Source organism: Diorhabda sublineata, chromosome 1 (genome assembly GCF_026230105.1).
Source record: "Diorhabda sublineata isolate icDioSubl1.1 chromosome 1, icDioSubl1.1, whole genome shotgun sequence".
In the NCBI taxonomy this organism is placed as follows: domain Eukaryota; kingdom Metazoa; phylum Arthropoda; class Insecta; order Coleoptera; family Chrysomelidae; genus Diorhabda; species Diorhabda sublineata.
Genome location: NC_079474.1, coordinates 36495522 through 36517729, shown reverse-complemented (window position 1 = coordinate 36517729; position 22208 = coordinate 36495522). Strand labels below are relative to the sequence as shown.

General features: G+C 30.5%; 4 protein-coding genes across 6 annotated transcripts; 2 read left to right on the top strand and 2 right to left on the bottom strand.

Annotated features, from left to right (window-relative positions):
* The first annotated feature begins 5608 nt into the window (after positions 1-5608).
* LOC130442583 (DNA ligase 1-like) lies at positions 5609-8536 on the top strand. The gene is made up of 3 exons (XM_056776864.1): positions 5609-6359; positions 8165-8296; positions 8448-8536. Exons 1-3 carry the CDS (start codon positions 5609-5611, stop codon positions 8534-8536), a joined length of 972 nt encoding a protein of 323 aa, XP_056632842.1.
* A 3548-nt stretch (positions 8537-12084) lies between these two features.
* Positions 12085-14880, bottom strand: LOC130447713 (proteasome activator complex subunit 3). 2 transcript variants are annotated; one of them, XM_056784687.1, is made up of 4 exons: positions 14471-14880; positions 13871-14221; positions 13644-13797; positions 12085-12492 (listed from the first exon to the last, which is right to left on the bottom strand). In XM_056784687.1, exons 1-4 carry the CDS (start codon positions 14486-14488, stop codon positions 12284-12286), a joined length of 732 nt encoding a protein of 243 aa, XP_056640665.1. In that variant the 5' UTR covers positions 14489-14880; the 3' UTR covers positions 12085-12283. The 2 variants fall into 2 exon arrangements, with proteins under 2 accessions (XP_056640665.1, XP_056640660.1); XM_056784682.1 differs by lacking the exon at positions 14471-14880 and adding an exon at positions 14274-14403.
* Positions 14881-15072: 192 nt separating this feature from the next.
* Positions 15073-19983, top strand: LOC130447648 (pyridoxine-5'-phosphate oxidase-like). 2 transcript variants are annotated; one of them, XM_056784606.1, is made up of 7 exons: positions 15073-15186; positions 15521-15780; positions 15953-16109; positions 16301-16400; positions 16767-16820; positions 18245-18444; positions 18500-18801. In XM_056784606.1, exons 2-7 carry the CDS (start codon positions 15750-15752, stop codon positions 18660-18662), a joined length of 705 nt encoding a protein of 234 aa, XP_056640584.1. In that variant the 5' UTR covers positions 15073-15186; positions 15521-15749; the 3' UTR covers positions 18663-18801. The 2 variants fall into 2 exon arrangements, with proteins under 2 accessions (XP_056640584.1, XP_056640576.1); XM_056784598.1 differs by lacking the exon at positions 15073-15186 and having other exon boundaries at positions 15508-15780; positions 18500-19983.
* Positions 18663-20338, bottom strand: LOC130447642 (histidine protein methyltransferase 1 homolog). The gene is made up of 5 exons (XM_056784585.1): positions 20028-20338; positions 19665-19916; positions 19450-19610; positions 19168-19400; positions 18663-18896 (listed from the first exon to the last, which is right to left on the bottom strand). The coding sequence occupies exons 1-5, from the start codon at positions 20068-20070 to the stop codon at positions 18743-18745; spliced, it is 843 nt and encodes a 280-aa protein (XP_056640563.1). The 5' UTR covers positions 20071-20338; the 3' UTR covers positions 18663-18742.
* Positions 20339-22208: the final 1870 nt, after the last annotated feature.

The following is a 22208-nucleotide window of genomic DNA, read 5'->3' as shown; positions in this document are numbered from 1 at the left end:
ACACTCTTCAAAACGCTGAGCGGGTCTAGCATCAGCTCGCTGACCAAGTGCATTTCCGATTAAAGCAATAAATTAGACGGCTTTTTGTGGTGTAGTATTCAAACTAACACACTTGAATACTATTTAGATTATAAAAAACGAATTATATGCAATCTTCTGTTACAAACGCAATAATTTAATCAAAAGTTTACAGTGGGCCGATTTACAAGCAAGTTTATATTTTAGACTAAATTTTAAGCTGCTATGATGATTTAATGGAACAAGTAACTTTAAGGATAATTAGGATAATGATGTTTGAATGCAAATGATAAAAATATCAAATTCGGTCAATGTATAATTATAAAGAACTTATAGAAAACTATAATTACATACCAAACATCTTATAGTTTTATGATTAGCAGATTATCTAGAGATGATTTTTTTGGATATCAAAAAAAAGATTTTATCTTTTTTTTTTCTATAGAGAAACCATACTTTTGTACCCTTTCAACGGCAATAGAATGAGTTAAAGCTTGATTTTATCCAGAATAAATAAAAAAAAATGAATGAAGTAAATTTTTCACGAGGAACGTACAAAAATATCAGTTGATTGACACCTACTGAAGAGTTCCATAATATTTTGAATTCGAAACTTATTTACAGTACATTCAATTATATAATGGAAATTGTATAAAATTAAATGAATGATAATATGAAATAATGTATTTACCGACATTTATGAAAAAAGTCTTCGACAGTATCTAACAATCATGCTCGAGTCCGAATTATATTAACTAAATTAAAAAAAAATGTTGATATACATGTTATTATTTATTACCATCCATATATTATATATTTTATGTAAAATTTTTGAATAGATTCATATATTAATAGTTTTGTTAAAGGAGGTATAACTTCAAATAAAAATTTAATTTACTATCCTACTCTAAAAGTTTCTGGCGCTGTTTTTAAAATCTTTACGTTTGCAGCTAAAGCGCCACCTTTATTTGGTCCCTTTCAACTGACATTTTTTGATACGTTGAGATGGTTCTTCTTACCTCCAAACTAGAAAATATCTTTTAAACGTAAAATTATGAAAACCATTGAAAATATCTGGATGAAGGGATTTTTTACATTTGTTTCTCTTAAACTAATTGTGGCCTTATAATTGATATAAGAAAATATCAATTTTTGTTTCTTGGCTTGTTCTTTCAGTGTATTTATTGTAACTTTGGTGGAGATACTGTAAACTCCGAAATTATGGCATTTAGGTATAGATGAAAAATAATAAGTATTTCTTAAGGATTTCTAAAAGCGAAAAATATATAGGGTGGTTTACTTGAAATAACAAAGTTCATTAATCTTCCGGAAAAAGGAAACATATGACAACAATGTAAATACCACCATAATACCGGGTGTATCACAAAACCCTCGTACACAAAAATTTATAAAAATCGTACAAGTTTCCAAGATGATTGAGGCGCTCCATACATAAAACTCACTCTGTATATTACAAAATGTACCGTAATAAACGTTTGTATAGTCAGAAAACAAATAGGAAAATATTGCAAGGAAAAAATTAATTATATAAAATGTTACGATAATGTTAAACATTTAACAATTTCATTACATTTGAGAGTCACTCTAAAAATCGTGAGTTTCTCATATAAAATTAGTGCCGGATCATGAAAATATTGAATGAGTGAATAATTTCTTGTTTCTGTTTATGAAGCATAAAATCCTTGCATGAATACGTTCAATCACTGAGTTAGAAAATATTTCACATTATTTTATCAACTAGTTGGCAACATCACTTAACTTGTATAATGCTCTACAAAAGTCTCATCTCCTTCGTAACTTTAGGGTCATACATAAACTAGTGATACTAGAAACTGGATATAAGCGGTTTGAAACTGATCTACTAGTGATGATAAATGACGCAATCGTCACAACGCGATATCAAATACGCGTTTAATAAATCCAGAATTCAAGATTCGACTGGCTGTTAGAGAGGTTTTTGTTGGACGAGGTTCAACCGAATTGTTACCTCGGATCTGATACCTTTCAAATTTTTTCTGTGGGGGTATCTCAAATCTAAGAGCCACATCACTGAACCTTACAAGATTAAAGTTTTAAAACATGTTTAACTGAAAAATGAGGAACATTGAGGGAATTCGAGAAAATTATCTCAAAAGGATAATCAACTGTCAATTGTATAGGGTACTTAATAACCCTTAGAAGGGTCATTGGCGACAAAATGATGTCATCTGGTACTATTAATCAGTCATAATCATTAGTCGGACAGTTTACAACGTACTAGTTTTTGTATAACCGTTCCAAAGACACAAAAGAGGATGTGGACTGTTGAAAAGGATATACCCTGCAGACCAAAAGTTTGAGACATATTAATTAAAGTAGGAAAATCAAATAAAACACTAAGTATTCAATTTATCTGTTATATCATCAAATAAAACACTTTTTGACAGACAATATAGAAATATTAGGAAAGAAATATTAGGAAAGAAATATTAGGAATCTATGCTAAAAAAGGCTATAGGCAAATCTGATTTTTCATCAAATAATACTTCTACCTTGTGAAATATTGCTCCAACTTTGGCATAAAGCATCCCACATTTCTTCTCGTGAGGATATACCCCAACTACGGACGTTCCTATCAAGCTATTTCCATAAAAATTCAATGGGATTGAGATCCGGGTTCTAAGGAGGTCAAACCATGTTTATTAACACCCCTTGTGCATCTTTCTCTTCCGAATATCCTCTCCATAATATGGAACTTTAAATGATTGTCCCATTCGCAATTAATTGCAAACCCGATGGAACAACATTTTATTCTAAATTTTTTTGTACTGTTTATTTTTCATACCATCATGCTTGATTATTGGGACACAGACACGCAGTCTGATATAATCTTTTTTTAGGCACTGCGTTGAACGTAAATTCTTTGTTTTGAACCGGAATAGCTCAAACTTGGATTCATCGGTTCAAAAAACTCAAAACGCAAAAATCTTCTTCTGTCCAATTTCAGTCACTCGCCGTTTCACTGTAGTCGATGATAAACGTTTAGCTCGGGTTTTTACTTCATCGCTTGGTGGTAACAACAATGAAATTATATTTACTTGACGTGGTAGCTCTCGACGTTCCTGATCTGGACGATCTTGAAAACTGCCTCTCTTCCGGTATCGAGTTATGTTAACATAAACACAAGTCTTCGACAACTTCATATTTAAAGCAATCTCACGTTTGGATTTTCCGTCATTATGTAATACAACGATGATAGAACGCACTTCACTGGCTTCACTGTGAATAAACCCATGTAATGTAATGATAAGTCGGAATTAGGTGTTTTTAGAAGCTAAATAATCATTATTATTGATCGATGGGAACCAAAACAAAGCAATTAGGTAGTTATTACCACATCATAACAATATTACTGCTCCACCACTTGACTCTAAAGTAACGTGTTTGAAAAATACATGTTTATTGTCCAATTACATATTTATTGTCCAATAACTTGGAAGTGAATGAAAGTATGACTTCTTTAGATATCTGTAATTTCATATTTCTTAGACATTTTGATATGTTTATGTTTCTAAATCGTTTTAATTTTAGGTCTCTTCTGATTTAAAATTAGATTTTTTCACCTGTCTAAAAATACTAATTGATAGATAATTATGTTGTTTTAATGTGGTCTTAAACCTTTGGAGGCAGTGTATACATTGGACAACGCAAATAATATTTTGATAAAATGAATGAAAGTTGGAGAAGTTTTTTACTTTAGCTTAAATATACAATGTACTGATGTTTTTCAAAAATTTCTAATATAACATTTGAATAAAAGCTTTTCTTGTTAAAGAATGTTAAATGTTATATTGAAATTTTCGAAAATTTGACTCTAAATAATAGAATCCTATGTAGTGTATTATCAAATATAATTCTATTGAAGTTTGTTATTAATAATTTATTACCGTTTATACAAACTAGTAACCAATAAGGTAGCTGTATTGGAAATAAAATAATTTTTATGTGTGTTAATTATTATTTTCCTAATTTCTTTAAAAAACCAGGAATAGTATTAAGAAAAATCGAAAAGTATGTATACATTTCGCAGAACGAACTATGACTAGTAACCTGTCATGATACAATCAAGATGTATTGGAGCTATGGGGTCATTGTTTTACTTTGATTCACCGACACAGATTAATGTGGGGTTATCACAAAGGTGTCGTTTGGAGTTACTAGAGAAATAAACAAAACATCAGTACAAGGTTAACGAAATAGTAAGTAGCTGTGACTCCTTGCATTATTTTCAGTTTTCGGTTACTGTCTTCGGTAGGTAATGGAAATCTGGTTATTCTGCTGAATACACGTTGGTTGGGTCAACCTAACATATCATTTCTTGATGTATTTCTCCAGTTTAATAGATCAAGGTGAACGTCGGACTTGTCAATACTATATTTTTTTAATATGTTCTTGGCTACTTAAACTGGTTTTGCGGCGAGCCCGTTGCCTTGATGGTAATGTGGACTGGATGTCTTCATGATTAAATTTCCACTCTTTTTGAAAAATCTTGGAATCTCTAGACATGTCTTGTGTTCTATTGTCAGTTTGTTGCTCTTCTGGTGTTTCATGAACAGCAAACCATCTTTTCACTTGGTGGATAACGTGCACGATATGCTGAGTTAATAATGTATTTAAATAAATAACTTTCCAATTACTGAATTGTATGCTACAATTTTTTTAGAATATCCCACTTCTGGTACCATGTAACGTTATAATTAATATTTTTACTACGATTTTAAAGAAATAATTAAGCGCCTGACGTGCCAAACGAAAACTATATTATTGATTGACGTTTCAATTGATGTACAAGTTTTCCACTAGGTGCCTATACTTTACACTAAGAAACCTTCATCAGCGTTCTCTAAAACTTTATTAAATATATTCAGAGTAAAAATTAACGAGCAATGGAGATATAATACACCCTTGTCTTACACCTCTTCTTATTTCAACCTCTGGGAAACTTTGATGATCTACATGAACGGCAGCAGTTTAATATAAGTAGAAATTAGCAATCAAGAACACCATATAGCCAAAAAATAAATTATTTTTATAGTACCTACATTCCTATCTGTTAACTTATTGTGGCTTTATTTTCGGTTGGTTTAATTGGTTCGATAAAAAATCTCCAATACCAACACGTAGATCGACAGTCATGTACCCTAAGCGGTACGGTAATTTGAGATTTAGTACGTATTCCTTCACATGATTTTTGACATATTTCTACATTCTTTTTTGAAGTGATACCTTTAGATTCATACATAGTGGATATTTTTCATTGTATACAGGCAATTACAATTTATTAGTTTAATATAGTTATACATTTGACATGTATTCATGACCTAGCCTAAATTTTTGATTAATCAGTTCAAAACAATGCAGCCAATATAACATAAATTAATTTTACTTTTTTTCAATTCGTATCGTATCGATTGATTGATTGATCTAGAGAGATTATAGTACATAACCACTAGTATAGATTTTGACAGTACCAAGACATCTTCACAGCCACGTAATCACGATTTTTTTTGTACAAAGTACATACTTATTAATGCCAGAAACACACAAAGAAATAATATTAAGAGAAAACTTTCGCAGCCCAGAAAAGATAGTGATCAGAAAAATTCTGAATCCTGCTATATATGTAGAAAAGCCTATAATACCTCCATTACGAAAAACTAGTCCATTATTAGTGAATTCCGTTGAGAGTGACGAAGAAATCACTATTTCCAGCAGAAGCAACGGTACATTAATACTAACGGATAGATCTGTGAAAAGATGTACTTGTATCAGCAACCATGGTATTTGTCAATGTCATTCACAAGAAATTATCGACAAAAAATCAGAAAGTTGGGATAGCGATTCTGACTCTTCTTCATCCAGTGCGGAAAGCCAAATTACAGTTAAATCGAAAAATTATCTATCAGATATAGACGACGAAATGAGGTTATCACTGGGATCCATTAATACCGAACGCACAGTCACTTTAGATGCCAAAGAGAAGGAAGAAAAAGTTAAAAAATGGTTGAAACAGAAAGAGCAAGAACTTAAGCAGAAAAAGCTGGAAGAAGAGAAAAAGAAACAAGAGGAGGAGCGTGAAAGGCAAATAAAGTTAGCTCAGAAAAAGGAGAGTTACATGAAATGGAGAGAAGCGAAGAAATTGCAGTTAGAGAAACAGAAAAAGGAGAAGGAACTACAAGAGGCAGAAAAAATTCGGTTGGCTGAAGAAAAGCAGAAGAAACAAGATGAAAACGAAAAGAAATTTCAGATGTGGTTAAAGCAGAAGAAGCAACAGGAAAAGGGTAGATATTTTATATTTTTATTGAGTAATTGCACTAGGAAAAATTATTTTTAATAATAATTGATTGGTTGTGAGGGATTTGATCCATTAGAATCAGGAAATTATATTAAAAAATAATGTAAGAGAGAGTAGAAACGAAAGTTGTTTAATTTTCACAATCAAACATATCTACGCGAACAACTCTGATCTACCTACATACAATATTGCTTCAAAGAGTTTTTGATAACGTGGTCAGGTCAAATTAATGATTACGAGTAAGTGACCATAAGCAAAATCTTCGATTGTTTGAAAACACTAAAAAGGTACAAACGAGATGAAAATTTGAACCACATAAATTTCGTCGAAAATTCAACAAACGAGCTATTTTCAGATCTGTTTGTGAATGTTTTGTTCTGCTACATAGAGTGAACTCCTGACTAAAATAGGATACTTTGCATTTACTTAGACCATTTAGAACATGGTAATATGGACGCATCATAAGAAATCATTAATACAATTATAATACTATGATTAAGGTATCCAAATATACATGTTGGAATGGATTTTCCAGGGAAAAATTGAAGGAAGACGTAGATTTGAGAGAAAAGCAACAGCCTGGCTGAGTAATCTAAAGTAATAATTGAGAGCAGACGTGGATATACTAACGATAACCAATAAGATTGCCTACAGAGCACAGCTGCCATTTTACAATCCATAATAGCAAAAACAGTGCACTCTAGACTTGTGCTGGAGTGTAAGAAAGTCCTACAAAAACTAGTGAGACATGGCTGCAAAGTACAGCTAGTTCGTGTGCAATTACGTTTATAAGCAGTCTGCTTGCAAGACAGGTTCTGCGGAGATAGATAAAGAAATCTAACATGAGACAAGCTAAGGCACGCCAAACAAGTGTTCCAGTTAAACAGGCGGAAAATTCGACTGGTGAGTAGACTTTTAACAAGACACGACCAGAACGATCCGGAGTGCCACAGCATTCGCACGTGCGAGGTTCAAACACATGGGCAAGCCTCACAGTTTACCTAGTGACTTCAATAGTTTCGAGTCAAAATGCCTGATCTGATTTTCAAATGACACCGGCCTTTGGTGATTTCAATTGGGGCACGAGGGTCCTATCAGTAAGCATTTATGATTAACAGTAATTGACCGCCCGCTATCCTACTATGAACAGACAGAAAAGTCATTGGACACAGTCTAACTGCAAATGGCTAGGTGATATCGAAGACAGATTAATGTAGGCTATATAATTATAATTTTTCAGGACGATAATTGGTGCTAAGAAATAGTTGTAGGTACTGAGGTATTAACTATTAACAAGTGATGAGTTTCACTTTATTAAAAACAATAGAGGATGTCTTGGTAAAAAGATGCAATATGCTTCAAAGTGAGGCCAGTAGGAAAAAATAATGAACCTCTACTAATGACTGAAGGAGATATGTAATAATAAAACTTTAAGATATTGTACCGAGTGTAAAATTTAAAAAAAATTATAAAATTGAATAGTCGGAAAAGTAGACAGAGGAGGAAACTCGTAAGTGAAGAAAATGAAGGAATTAAATCTGTTTTAATGACTGCAGATGCTCTTTCATAGGGTAAAGAAAAGTTAATACAAAAGCAAAAGTGGCTGGGTCCGATGATTATCTTCTTCATCAACTAATCTAACTGTGCGAAAGTTGTAAATTTGAGATCAAGTATACTTTCAACACGAATATCTGAAATCAATAAACACTAACTGAAAATTTTAAGATTGTGTTAAAAAAGGAAAAAATATTCTGTTATATATTTAGTGAACGTTTTCGTTATTTCTTTCAGAGAAAAAAATGTTTCAGAAAATGACTGAACTTAAAATATACCAAGAAAAACAAAAGCGAATGGAGAAAAACGAAAAGGCATTTCATGAATGGCTCAAAATTTCAAAATATCGTCCAAAGCCGTTAAATAACAGTGAGTATTTTATGATAAAATTCCAAACCTCAAAAGACAAAATACAAAATGCCATAATTCTTATCAGAGATAAAAAAACAATTGCTATTGATAAATCATAAAAAATATTTTGACCAATTTAATTTTTTTTTTAAATCAGTTTTATTTTCAGCACTCTGTACATCCCCTTCGGTTACCTTTATTAATCCCGATCCCTGGGTGGCGAATATAGATGGAGAAACACCGATAACCTCAAAATAAGTTTTTTTTTTAATTTTTTAGGCAATAAATAATCAAAAAATCGAATTTTAATTGATGTGTTTATAAAATTGTGATTGGTATGTCCTTGAAAAGCTACAAAAACATAACAATAAGTTAATGTACTTACAGTATCATCAAACTTTTAATAAGTGATTTTGTCCACATACATCTAAAAATTTCTGCAAGGTTAACTCAATTATATCAATAAAACCTACCTGATAGATCGAATTGTTCCACTTGACTCTTACTTCACCCTTTGAGTACCCTAAGTGTGCGTTCACATTGGCAACGCTCAAGCGGTGAGCGTGTTAAAAAATCTTTATGGCTATAGAATTTAAATGAATGTGTTCACATTGGCAAGACCACCGCTCAACGTCGCGCGATGCAATGCATCGCGGCGCCCGAGCTACAATCATGTTCGTTTTTTTGAGCGGCATCGCCTTTGTGGTTTTATTGTATTTACTATAAACGTATCATAAACATGCAAATAAAAATGCATAACTTTTACATCTTACGTGTAAAATACAACCTTTCTGGTGGAGAAATGGGCTTTTTAAAATTAGTTGTTTTCTTTTGAAGTCGATGCTTGATTTTTCCCAGAATGTAATCAATCGTTTCCACTGACATTCTTAAAAACTGAAAAAATCTTATTGGATCACTGCGACGTTCATTATAAAGGTGATGGAATTCGCCATAAGCAAGTCTATTTCTATTAAGTTCATGAACGCCTTGTATTTTTTGCTTTTCTTTAGAATTAGCCTTCGTATTCATGTAGTTTCTATAAGTAATAATCGTTTGGATACCAAATTCATTACAACCTTTTGGTTCGAAAGCTAGAAAATAACTAAAACGACGCCTAACCAATTTGAACAGGACAACGCGCGCGATGACATCGCGAAAGCGGCATCACTCGACGCTCGCCGCTTGAGCGTCGCCAATGTAAACGCACATTTAGTTTTTTATTATTATCAAAATTATTTAATATCCAATTCAAAATTGGGAAAATGTACGTAGAGTTCACAAAAACACAAAAATGAAAAACCTGTTACAAATAGTTCAATTGAAATAAAAATTATTAGGTTGTTAGTTATTAGTTGTGCCGTAACTGCTGGGCTCAACAAAAATAAATAAAAAACTACAAAAATAAACTAATAATTTGAAAAAAAATGGAAAAGGATCAAATGCTATTCTGAAACAACATAACACAAAAATAAGATAAAGCAGCAAAAATCTTAAAGTGGTTGACAGACTTCCTTTTAAGACATTAGCTCAGACATAATAACACAAGAGACAAAATACCACAAAATACACTGATAAAATGCATCTAAAGGTGATCCAACATTGTTTGTGAACAAATAATAAGTGCAAAAAGGAGAGGGGTTATCATTGCTTTTCGGCAATGCTGCAAACATTCTTATGCCGCCAGTGGTGTACTGATTATCGACGAATTTCACCATAAATAAATAATTTTGTAGTTATTTTATGAAACATTTCACATTTCGATTGAGCCAAGGAGATAATCTTATGTCGAGAATGAGTTAGTTGACTTAAAAACTTGGTTAATTATATTCTTTAATATTTAGTTTATCCCAAAAAACTATATTTTAAAGAAAAAGTGATATTTACATTACGTATTGTGTATTTAAATATAACAATTTAGATTTCCATCGAAAACGCTGAACAGTGTCATGACGTCTTGAATGACGTCACCATGATGTAAAGTTTACAAGGTGTGTTCTTCCCGAGGGCTCATTTTGTATCAGTTTGTATCTGTGTCAAGTGTGTATCAATTGTTTTCTAAAAATGAATCCTTCTTTTTAAAAGTACTGTATAGTGCCTCAGGGTGGAAGCACATGTGGTTAACACTTGCTGGTAGGAGTGACGCTCATTGTTTATAATTGTCAAAAAATAGAAGAATGTACTTTTGTGAAGATCATTTTTATGTAAGTACTACACACGATATTATCTACGTAAGTAACGTAAAAGTAAAATTAATGTATTTTGTTCAAGAATATTAACATACTAAATGCTAAAAACGGAAAACCATACGGAGTAACCTGCTCTGTGGTATGAAAACGTCAACAACAAAGATGTTTAGCGTGACGTGACGTAACACTTTCTGATTGGTGTTCGCAGTCACGTGACTTAATGTCTTTTTAATGGAATTTTAATTTTTTTGTTGGTGGACGAAATTGTATCAGAGACATATACGCCTCCAGCAAATTACGAACAAAAACTCTGAAACAAAATTCAAGAGGGCAATCATGGCGCGACAGTAATACGGTGGAATTTGGGCCCTTTATCGGAGTAATCTTGAATATGGGTACTATCGTTTTCCAAATTTGCAAGATTAATGGCCAACAAGTGACTATATAAAAATACCTCTCTTTTCAAATGTATTCATTAGAGAAATATTCAGTCAATTGTTCTGGATGTTGCATTTGAAAACCGTAGATCAGCAAGGGAGAGATATAAAAACCAGGATTTAACGAATCAGTGATTTTTTAAAATATCTAAATGCAAAATTTTCAAAATATTTCATAACAGGTCAAAACATATTGTCAAATTCAAAGGCAAAATATGTTTATAACATTCTTCAATGTTATGGTAATATTACAACAAATGAACTAATAAAACAGAATTGCCCGACAGTACCAGAGTTCCTCGGCATTTGTGAAATAATCTATTGAACAATACACCAGGTGCTAAAGGATATCACAAGTAAACAGACAGGAACTATACTAGCATTGTGCTGGCGGAGGATTTGCTAATAATGAAATGCCACATAACAGATACTATAAAAATTAACTGCAAGGGCATACCTGACCTAATAAAAAACTTTGGTTAGGACTCATAAAAAAAAAGATTTTTCAAGTTGAAAAACCTAAAGTAGTTGTTAACTACACTGAGTTAATGGATGGAGTCGATCGCGCAGATCAGTATGCATTAACCTATCCCTGAAATGGTGGAGGAAAATGTTTATGGTTATGGCCTGTATAAATTCATATATTTTATACAAATGCATAAAAAGGAACAAAAATGCAAAAGCCAAGTTTGTCAAGCGCGATCAACTCGTGGGGGAATTCCGAGAAGATCGATAAAGACCATCCACCTCAAATCAAGAAGCTAGGCTTCACAAAAGATTTCACCTTTCACTTAAGGGCAAAAAAGGGATAGAGCAGTTTGTTATAACAGGCAAGAACTAGGGAACTGGGATGAGAAACTGGAATTTTGCTACACTTGTCCTGATAAACCTCATATGCATATAAGCGATTGCTTTGAAAATACCATACTTTAAGAAATTTTAAGCCTAAGTTTGTTCTTTCAGCCTCATATATAAGCCACAATATACTTTATTACAATATATGTAACAATAAATTTGTTTGTTTAAATGAAGCGCATTTTTCTTGAACATTAATGCATGCACTTTTTATTAATACAGTTCTGGAGGTACTGGTTCTAACTATTGTTTATTGAGTGCAAAGGGTAATTAAAAAAAACCTTTGGTAAACTGAAGAAATACTAAGTAAAAATTAATGAAACCAATATAGATCCTTTCATTTTTATTGTTAAAAAAGTGTAATGAACATCTACCCTATAAGAAAAAAATGGTATGCTTCAGAATATTGAATTCCACCTTTAAGAAAAATATGTTTGTTTTTGTTACTTTTATAAAAATTCCAAACAAATCAGATACTTGTAATTAATTCCTTACAATGAACCAAGTACATATTTGTTTATTTATTTCTAATACAAAGATTCTGTTGCATTTGATGGTCTGGGTTTTTTAATTTTATCCAGATTTTTGAGAACGATGTCATGAAGGGCGCAGTAACGATTTCTTATTTCCGACATAACTAGCCACAGACTTAGGTACTCTTTTTCATCAAGTTCTTGAACTGATCGTCTGTAGTCCTCTATGTGAGGATATTTAGCTACTTTAGAAATTAATTTGCCTGAAAATAAAATTATTGATAGTACTTTATCATTTAGGTTTATAAATTTAAACTAAATTTGAAAATAGCAAATCACAATTATTTTTGTAATCAACCAATGATAATTTAAGGATATTCATTGCTTCATTTATAATTATTCAAACAAGTTTTGAATATAACTTATTTTCATAAAACTTCAATGACAAAATAAATTTTGAATTGCTTAACTTACTAGAGTTTACTAAGAAAACTATAGCAAGCACTTGAAAAGAATTCTCTAAAAGTAACTATGATTGGAGCAGTACAGAAATTCATCGACTAATATCAGAATATGAAAAATGGGGCTTAAAGGTTAATATGCAAAACAACTAAGTATATCTGTGTCAGATCAGAAACAGAAGATTTATAAATTGAAGAAAAATACCGACCACTGACAAATACATGTGTACTGGAACAAGAATCACAAGCAGTGGCAGAACAAAACCAGAAATAAAAGAATGAATAATGAAAGGAAAAAAATAATTGGTGCACTGAACTCCATACTATGGTCTGGTAAAACCTCTAAAGAAAAGAAAATTAAATATTTAATACAATTTTCAAGAGCATTGTTTTATATAGAGATGTGAAACATGGCAGGTGATGTCAAGAATGGAACAAAGATTATTATCCCTAGAAATAGATTTTTGGCAGTGAGCAACAAGAATTTCAAAATATCACTATATAAGAAATGATAAATGTTAAAAAAACCATACTGAGCAATATAAAGGAAAAGCAACCCAGCTGGTATGGTCATGTGTAGAAGATGAGTGAGTATAGAATACCAAAAGAAATGATAAATTGGAACCCACTGGAATGTCGTAAACAAGGAAGACTGAAATTGACCTGGATAAAAGGAGTAAGCAAGGCAATGTCGATGAGAGATCTCAGACCAGGGGACTGGGGGGACCAATATATTATTTGGTTTTCAATTTATCTGACTTATTATATTTTTATTGAGTTCTTTCTTGGGTTTATATCAATTGAAATAATATTAAAATGATTATTTAGACATTTTAATGCCATTTATATAATATATATATATATATATATATATATATATATATATATATATATATATATATATATATATATACATATATATATATATATATATTATAATATTAACTACTTACCTCTTGAAATATAATACCGTGAAATTTGATCAAAAAAAGCAGCAGCCTCAGATTCCACAGATTGTACTTCGGCCAAAGTATCTTCTTGAATAGAAACACCAAAATTATTACCATCCTCAATTTTTGGAATCATAAAGGAAATCCACATTTTTATCTAAAAATGAAAAGTAAAAACAAATATTTGAAATTAAGGGTTTAATCTACTTAATAAGATATTTTATACACACCAAGTTTGAATCTTCAACAAGTCTTCTTATATGAGGTTTAACACTCTCTATCATTTCAACTAAATTTTTATTTGTTGGAACTGATCCAGTAGGCAGAATCATCACTTTAGTACCATCTTGATTTATACTGGGGTCAAGTTTAGCTTTTTTAGCAACGGGCAATTCAGTATGACTGTTTAAAATGATGGGATCTGGAATTGGTATATTTAAATCTTGATGTACATCAACAAAGCTTCTATTTTTAAACTGAGAAGTTTCAAGAATTGCATTCAGTTTCACTATAGTTTCCGGAAATCCCTTAAGTACCAATGTTTCTGCTTGTTTCTTCACATCCTCTTTGTATTCTTGTACCTAAAAAATTCACGATTAAAAAAATAGAATAATCTAAGCAAATTAACCAAACTTCTCTAAAATGTGGAGTGGAGATAAATGAGGATGGGTTAGAAGCCATTATGTGAAAATTTTTAAGAAGACATCGTTAAGTAAGCATTTGAAAATGGACATATCCGACATTATAGTGTCATTGCGGATGTAAAATTTCGGCATATTTCAACGTCAAAAACTACGTAACTATACTCAATTATTATAAGTGTTAATTACCTTAGTAGAATCGGCCATAATAATAAGCAAACGTACAGTAACACTTCTAAACTCTCTAAAATATCTAATTGATGACAAATTTACACAAACTTAACCTATAAAATAGACAGATTCACTTTAACGTGTTAAATGAAGAGAAGTTAGCTACGGATGTGAAAAAACCGGCAGCGAAGTGACATATTTGGATCAACGTTAAATGATTGAAAATAAAATGTGCCCTAATAGGAATAACTGGTTATAAAATAATTCTAGTACATCCAGCAATTTTTTTAATGTACGATCAAATTGTAACAAGGTAAAAAAAGAAAACAGATTAAACAACCAAAGATTAGAGTTTACTACAAAACAAAAACAGAATTGAGGAAAGCTATAAATTTTAAAATATTCTACGAATTTAATTCTTTCTGTTCAATTTTAAAAATTAAAACAATTGTGGAACATTTGTTACCAATGGTAATTACGTCATGAATAGATGTCATATACTATTGATTCAAAATATTCTGGACACTACTTTGACCTATATAATATATATATATATATATATATATATATATATATATATATATATATATATATATATATATATATATATATATATATATACAATTCGCAATTAATTCGTCGTTTTACTGGCTACTATAATAATTTCATAAATGTATAATCACGTTCACGATCACGATCTTTTCCGAAAACTTTAAGAGGTTGTGTTGTAATTTGTAAGTTATTGAAGTTTTTAGTGGAATGCTTAACTGATTTACATAAAATAAAATCAAAATATTTCTGCGACAATAGTAAAATATTTGGTGGTGCGTCACAAGCATGTTTCAAAAGTACTAATAATATCCCAAACCACATTAAATTAGATAGATTCTTATGGTTGTAATCTGCGTAACTTGAGTTTTAAAAATTTCGCTAATTCTTTCAATGCTCACTTCGACCCATCCTTGACAAGGGTAGTCGTGAGCGTTAGTCATGACGTAATGAGTGACGTTCTCACAGAGACCACAATGATCGTAGTCTGTATGTGGAACGCCAAAAAGAGTATTTCAGGCGCTGTGGACACTTAGTGAAATGCACCCGGTATGAAGTTATTATACACTAAGATTATACAGTTGTTATGAAAGATTATATATACGGTTGTTATCAATTATTGGGAAATTGCTGTAATCATGAGCTCTTGACTTGTCGAGTTTTATAAAACGTTCATTAAAAGCAGTTTACTTTTATTTCATTACATGACTTAAAGCTAATAGGAAAATTATTCAATTTAAAACATTTTATGACAACATATATCAAGATGGATATTAGTGGTAAGTTTAAATTATATATTTTTTGGAATAATCCTATACATGTTTTTGTGATGTTATCATTTACTAATAACTAAAAATTATGAATTTGATTATTTTGTATATAGTTTGGTTTTTAATATGGATTGTTCACATATTATTAATTGATATTCCAAATATAAATTTTTAAATATAGGTATGAGAAAACCATATGGAAACAAACAAACATTATTTTTGGAAAAAGATATCAAACTTAAAGATCCTATTGCTTTATTTGAGGAATGGTTCAAATTAGTTAAAGAAAACCCAAATACAGTGGAAGCAAATGCAATGTGCGTTTCAACAGCCAATAAGTACGCATACACAAATTACTATTATACAGGGTACTCAACTAATGATTGATAATGACTTTGGAAATAGAAAGAATAAATTAATAGCAATAAATTACTATGTAACATTTAGAACTTTGTTTTTTATTATTTATTTATTTTTGTATATATTAATCAATTTTTATCAATTGTGACTATCCTTTGTTCTGTTGTAGAAATGGTATACCGTCAGCCAGATATTGTTTGTTGAAAGGATATAGTAAAGATGGCTTTATTTTTTTTACACATTATACAAGTAGAAAGGGAAAAGAATTAGTAAGTTCAAATACCAATTCTATTATAATTTAATAAATGTTTTCAATTGCTTATTACCAATTAAGTAATAATTTGACTGAAAATCAATGACTGGTGGAGCTAATCAAATATAATGTGTTTGGAAGGATTACTGATTGGTTATGGTAGAACATGAAAGGAAAATTATCATAAAACAGTCTCAACCAATAAAAAAATGCTAATTAGAGTGTTGAACGAAACGAATAGTCTACTATAAAAATATTAAAGATTGTAAGTTTGTAAGGATTTGGAGAGATGTATGGTAATCAAATAGTGGGACAAAACAAATTCATGAATCAAAATTGTTTTTAATGTATGCTGCATGTTTTATTTTGGTTTTATTTTTAGGAAGAAAACCCTTATGCAGCTCTTACATTTTATTGGGATCAATATAATAGATCTGTGAGTATATTGAATTGTTTTTGCTTTATAAACAAGTTGGTTCAAGACAGATGAAAATTATAATGATTTTATTTCCTATTATTTATAACAAACTTAGAGCCTGGAAGCAAATTTTTTTAAACATTTCCACTTGTTAGTATTCATAGTAAGAAAAAAATGCGTTAAAATGATCATAACTCTTCTTAACCTTTGTCACAAACTGATTATTTGTCATTTAAAATTAGAATATTATTTCGACCGAATTTTGTGCCTCTGTAACATAACTGTAAGAAACTGATGTATTAACTTAGTTTAAAACAAATAATATAATAATGTGGACAACACTTGTTGACCATGCAGTCTAAACGATTCACATTCTCAGTAGAGTATCTGGATTTGCATATAAAATTGAACTTGAAACTTGAAACGAGCCCCGAAATCGGTAATTATATTTTCGTGAACTGCAAATCAAGCGCAAATTATCTATGTGCTTGCTGGAATATTGCTTCCTTTTGTAATGATATTAAAACTGAAATCATAGATAATTGCAGCTTCAATTGCTATTCAAGAAAATATGAACCTGAAGGCATTAGGGTTATTTTGAAAGCATTGGGCATGATTATCAACTTAGAGGGCTACCTCCTGCCGTGCTTTTTTTCTTCATATGGCCATGTTTTTTCAATATTCGAATGATTACTGTTGTTGTTGCCGTTTACGAAAATATCATTGGTTGAGCCTAAGAAATGTGGGGGGTACGGTCTACATATCCTCTGCTGGCTATTCCAAAACAGGTAAGTTTTGAAATAACACAACACCAAGAGCCCTATACTTTTTGGATCGGGTTATCTATGAGCTTTTCCGAGCGACCAGCAAATATCAAATGATAAATCCCAAAAATACCTTCTTACGATCAGTAGCAGATGCAAATAAAAAATCCAAGGACATAAACTTTAGGAAACAGTCCTTTTAATGTTATCCCGATCAACTATTCGTAAATAATCTAAAAATAATTTTTGATCAGCTGAAAAATTTCTATTTCCATATCGATTTTTTGCTGTTAATTATGTATTTACAAAAAAGGAGGACCCCATTAACTTGAGTACCAAGCTAGCTGGCCATCTCCTCTAATATTGCTCCCCTTTTTACAATAATTGAAACCGAAAGGACACTGGTCTGTATGGACAGAAAAGAGAATACACTTCAAATTTTCTGAATGCTCTTGTGCAAGAACTGTGGCGTTGTGCTACAAACAATTTTTTCAAACAATCTCAGTTCAGTTATCTTTATGATGCAATGCGACATTTACGAAATCTATTAAATTTGATTTTCTCTTATGAATTTTTTTCAATTATCTTTTCTCACTGCTTATTTTTAAAATTAGATATCTTACTCTACCAGGGTCAAGTTGTTTTTAAACATACTATTTAAATCCATGTTGTTTGTAGGTACGAATTGAAGGATGTGTTGAAAAATTGCCATTTTCCTATGCTGACGAATATTTCAGTAAGCGCCCATATCGAAGCCAAATAGGAGCTCTTTGTAGTGATCAAAGTAAACCTGTAGAAAGTCGAGAGATTCTAGAAAAACAGGCCAAAGAGCTGGAAACTAAATATCAAGAAGGGCAAGTGCCAAGACCACCACAATGGTAACATTTTTATTTTTTTATTACTTATAATTTCAATTATTATAGGTTGTTTTAGGGGTGGTTATATTGTCAAACCAACATCATTTGAATTTTGGCAAGGACAAACTGATCGAATTCACGATAGAATTGTTTTTAGAAAACCCAACGACAATGAACCAGATGGAAAACTATCCCATCAAGCAGCAGATGGGTGGATATATGAGAGATTAAATCCTTAATACTGTTTAAATAAATCCTTTTTACAAAAAGTTGTTTTACAGAAGTTATAAAAAATAAAAAAAATATTTAAATTGTTATTTTATAAAAATTCTAATCTCAATATCTCTCTTTTCACTCCCTCATTACATTGCCAACACTGTCTATATTTAAGTATTTTTTGTTCATCAAGAAAATCTTGAAAAAGATGTATCCCACCTCCTACTCCAAAATAATATGATTTTGCAGCTAAAAATCTTAGAAATTCCACGTTAAAGAAAAAACTTTTTCAAGCACTTAGAGGTAAACCTTGAACTTATACAGGTGTAGATCTATCCTACAAACATGGTTTTACATAAAATAAAGTATAACATATGGAAAAATGTTTATTCATCTATAAATTACTGAGGGATCTATCCTATTAATCTAATTGTTGTGGTCTTTCAAAGTAGTTATGACAGTTACACTTCTTGAGAGACCCCAAACAAACCTACATTTAAATTATACACCTGGTTTCAAAAAGGATACACCACACCATCTTTCTTCAACAATTTTTCAAAAACTAAATGAAGTTTGGCATAATAATTCTTATTATATATGGTTTCAGAAGTTAGAATATAATCAAACTTTTCATTGGGATATCTTTCTTCAACTAATGTTACAAATGAATCCCAATCTCCAGAAAAAAATTTGCTGTCCTCAGTTTCCTCACAATTTAGTAATACATTTGGTACTGTGATATTTTGTAATACTTCTATATTCTACAAATTAAAATTAAAGTACAAAAATATGTTTTTCTAATGAGCTTACATAATCTTGAAACCACGATTTTGATCCATTTAATAGAGTAAAAATTCCTAGAATCCCAGAGCCACATCCTAAATCCAACACTAATTTTTCTTTAAAATCAGTCCTATTGTGTATGAAATAGTCTAATAAGTCATATGTACATTCCCATATTTTCAAACCACCTAGAAATTGTTCAGTTTTTTTAAACAAAATTGAATAAATTCCTCTACACCTACCTTCATATATCGCTGGTATAAGGTCAGAGTGCTTATGTTCTGCTTTAAGTATGCAATCTTCTGTTACATTTGGTATCTCTTTTAGAGCGCTTACCAAAGTCTCTGAACAAATATACTTAATTGATAAATTTGTCAACTTCAATACTTTCGTCTCGATTTTATCGAGTTTAAATTTCACAAAATTAACAGACTGTTCAAGAAGTACTTCTTTACTTTGAGCATATATTGTTTCTAAGGATTCAATGTTTACATCTAAAATTTGTATAGTTTTGTCAAAAAAACGTCTAGGATAATTAAATAGAATATCGGTTTTGATAAACTGTAGTTTACTGTTACTAACTTAACAATAGGGTTAATTATTACCTTCAAAATTATTCTCATCTTTATTAAAATTAAATTTGAACATTTTATAGGTATCAAAATACCATGCTTTTTTTTCAACAGTAGTGAAGTTAGCCACAAAATTTGACAGTTACATATTAAATATGTATTATATTGAGATGTTAATCAATGATTGCCTGAAACTGATTCTGAACGTGAAAATAAGAAAAAAATTATGCTAATTACGCCATAAATGTAAAGGTACAATTTATATTTTAGTTCGACTTCTACATTTTGACACTGTATGCAAGTGGTCAGTAGTCACCACAGCAAAGAAAATTTCTTAATAGTTCAAAATCCCATTGAACAAATTGCTAATATTACATTGTGCGGTAGAATAAAAACATAAATGTAATGGCAGGCAAAATAAAAGTGTAGAAAATTATTTACAATTTGTATATATCGTAAAAAATTAATAACAACGAGCAAAATGCGATAAAAATACAGGGTGATCTAATATATGAAAATACCCTGAAAGCATTTTGAGTTTAATAATATAAACCCTAGCATTTGATACCTCGTATAATCAAATTCCTTCTAGGTAAATTTATACTTTTTGAATTTAAAAAAATTAAGTCTACAGTAAACAATACTTATGTAATTGATGCGATACATTGCTTTTTCTTCAAGGTTCTTTTGTGTAGTTAGTCAATTTGATGATTTTATCAACACAATAATGTAGAATATATATTTTCCTTAGAAATAACCAAGTGTTGCTATATTATACAATCGGATAATAAAATAACACTCTTCTCTATGTTTAACAAATACTTACATCATTTTCTTATGTGTGATTCGTGAATTACAACCAAATTAAAGATAATAAACATTTTTGAAGGTTGTAGTGATTTATAACATTCAAGTTTCCCAAGGAAAATAATTTAACGTGGATAAATTTTCAAAAGCCTTGTAAGGTTTGTATATTTGAACAAGATGGAATCTATTCTCTTATGCCAATTCAATCGAGAGAAAAACGAATTGTGTGAAATATTGAGAAAAACCGAATTAACAATAAGTTACTTAATAATAAATATAACAACTTTTAAAAAGTATCATTATTCAACTATTCAAGAGTCAAAACAAAAATATAAAATACTTTCATAAGATATGACACCAGAAAGGAAAGGGGAAGGAATTCTAAAGAAATAAAACAATTGGGACAGGAATCCATGAGATTCATAAAGCACGAAGACTCAAGTGAGCTGGACATGTAACAAGAAGATCAACAAACTGCAATTAAAAAATAAATAAAATAGATACCATTATCTCTGAGAAAAAGGATCAAGTCGAGAAGGAACTGGAGGAATGAGATAGAAGATAATATAAGGTCAATGAAAATTATAAGCAAAAAGATAAAATGTGAAAAAGTAAGAATCATGTTAAAATAAAGAAAAACGAAGAGAAAAGATAATCTATATCTTCAACGTCTCAGCTATAATCCTAAGAATTGAATTTCTTAATGATAATTGTATTAAAGCTTCAGTTTAAGATGTTCAAGAATTTTGACCGTCACATTGCTAACTCAAAATAATATTTAATGTAGGTAACCCTGGATCGTTTCGGAAGCACTTTGGAGGATAAATAAAGTTGAAATTGGTATATAAAGTTTATTAAACAGATATCAAATTATAAAATATTTAACTTCCAATTTATACATACAATACGAAAAAGCACATTATTTTTCTGGTAACACAATATCTTGTTACTTTTCCACCAGGATCACAACCGATACTGTTAATAGTATACTTCCTAAATTACCTTGAATATTCTAATAACGGTACCTTAATCAACAGGAAATATAATATACCAGTTAATTCAACTTAATAAATACCGAGAGATGAAATCATTAGTCATTAATACTGTACTATAACTATATCTATGACAATTCGAATCTGTATTGCATCATAGTTCAATAACTTTCAAGATAAATTAAATCCGGTTGGTTCGCCTTGTAATTTTTTACAGAATTTCATTGTTCTTAGATCCTTTCGGGAATTCCAAATTTTTCTTACTAGGAATATTTGGGTAGAATGGAATTTATTTTTAATAACAAATTTTGTATAAGAACTTTTTTCTATTCTTCTATTGAGGATAGTTGTATTCGTATCTTACCGTATATTTTTATTAAAGGTGCGCCTTTGACCGAAACGAGTCTTTAGAAAT

Excerpts from the sequence above, each read along its gene's own strand:
- LOC130447642 (XM_056784585.1), bottom strand. The coding sequence starts at position 20,070 with ATGTTCAAATTTAATTTTAATAAAGATGAGAATAATTTTGAAG. Across the intron at positions 19,917-20,027 it reads AGATGAGAATAATTTTGAAG|ATGTAAACATTGAATCCTTA; the intron begins GTAATAATTAAC and ends TACAAATTTTAG. Across the intron at positions 18,897-19,167 it reads TTGAAGAAAGATGGTGTGGT|ATTTTTAGCTGCAAAATCAT; the intron begins GTATCCTTTTTG and ends GGAATTTCTAAG.
- LOC130447648 (XM_056784598.1), top strand. The coding sequence starts at position 15,750 with ATGACAACATATATCAAGATGGATATTAGTG. Across the intron at positions 15,781-15,952 it reads TATCAAGATGGATATTAGTG|GTATGAGAAAACCATATGGA; the intron begins GTAAGTTTAAAT and ends TTTTAAATATAG. Across the intron at positions 16,821-18,244 it reads GGGATCAATATAATAGATCT|GTACGAATTGAAGGATGTGT; the intron begins GTGAGTATATTG and ends TGTTGTTTGTAG.
- LOC130447713 (XM_056784682.1), bottom strand. The coding sequence starts at position 14,321 with ATGGCTTCTAACCCATCCTCATTTATCTCCACTCCACATTTTAGAGAA. Across the intron at positions 14,222-14,273 it reads CCACTCCACATTTTAGAGAA|GTACAAGAATACAAAGAGGA; the intron begins GTTTGGTTAATT and ends TGAATTTTTTAG. Across the intron at positions 12,493-13,643 it reads ACGGTATTATATTTCAAGAG|GCAAATTAATTTCTAAAGTA; the intron begins GTAAGTAGTTAA and ends TTTTATTTTCAG.
- LOC130442583 (XM_056776864.1), top strand. The coding sequence starts at position 5,609 with ATGCCAGAAACACACAAAGAAATAATATTAAGAGAAAACTTTCGCAGC. Across the intron at positions 6,360-8,164 it reads GAAGAAGCAACAGGAAAAGG|AGAAAAAAATGTTTCAGAAA; the intron begins GTAGATATTTTA and ends TATTTCTTTCAG. Across the intron at positions 8,297-8,447 it reads TCCAAAGCCGTTAAATAACA|CACTCTGTACATCCCCTTCG; the intron begins GTGAGTATTTTA and ends TTTTATTTTCAG.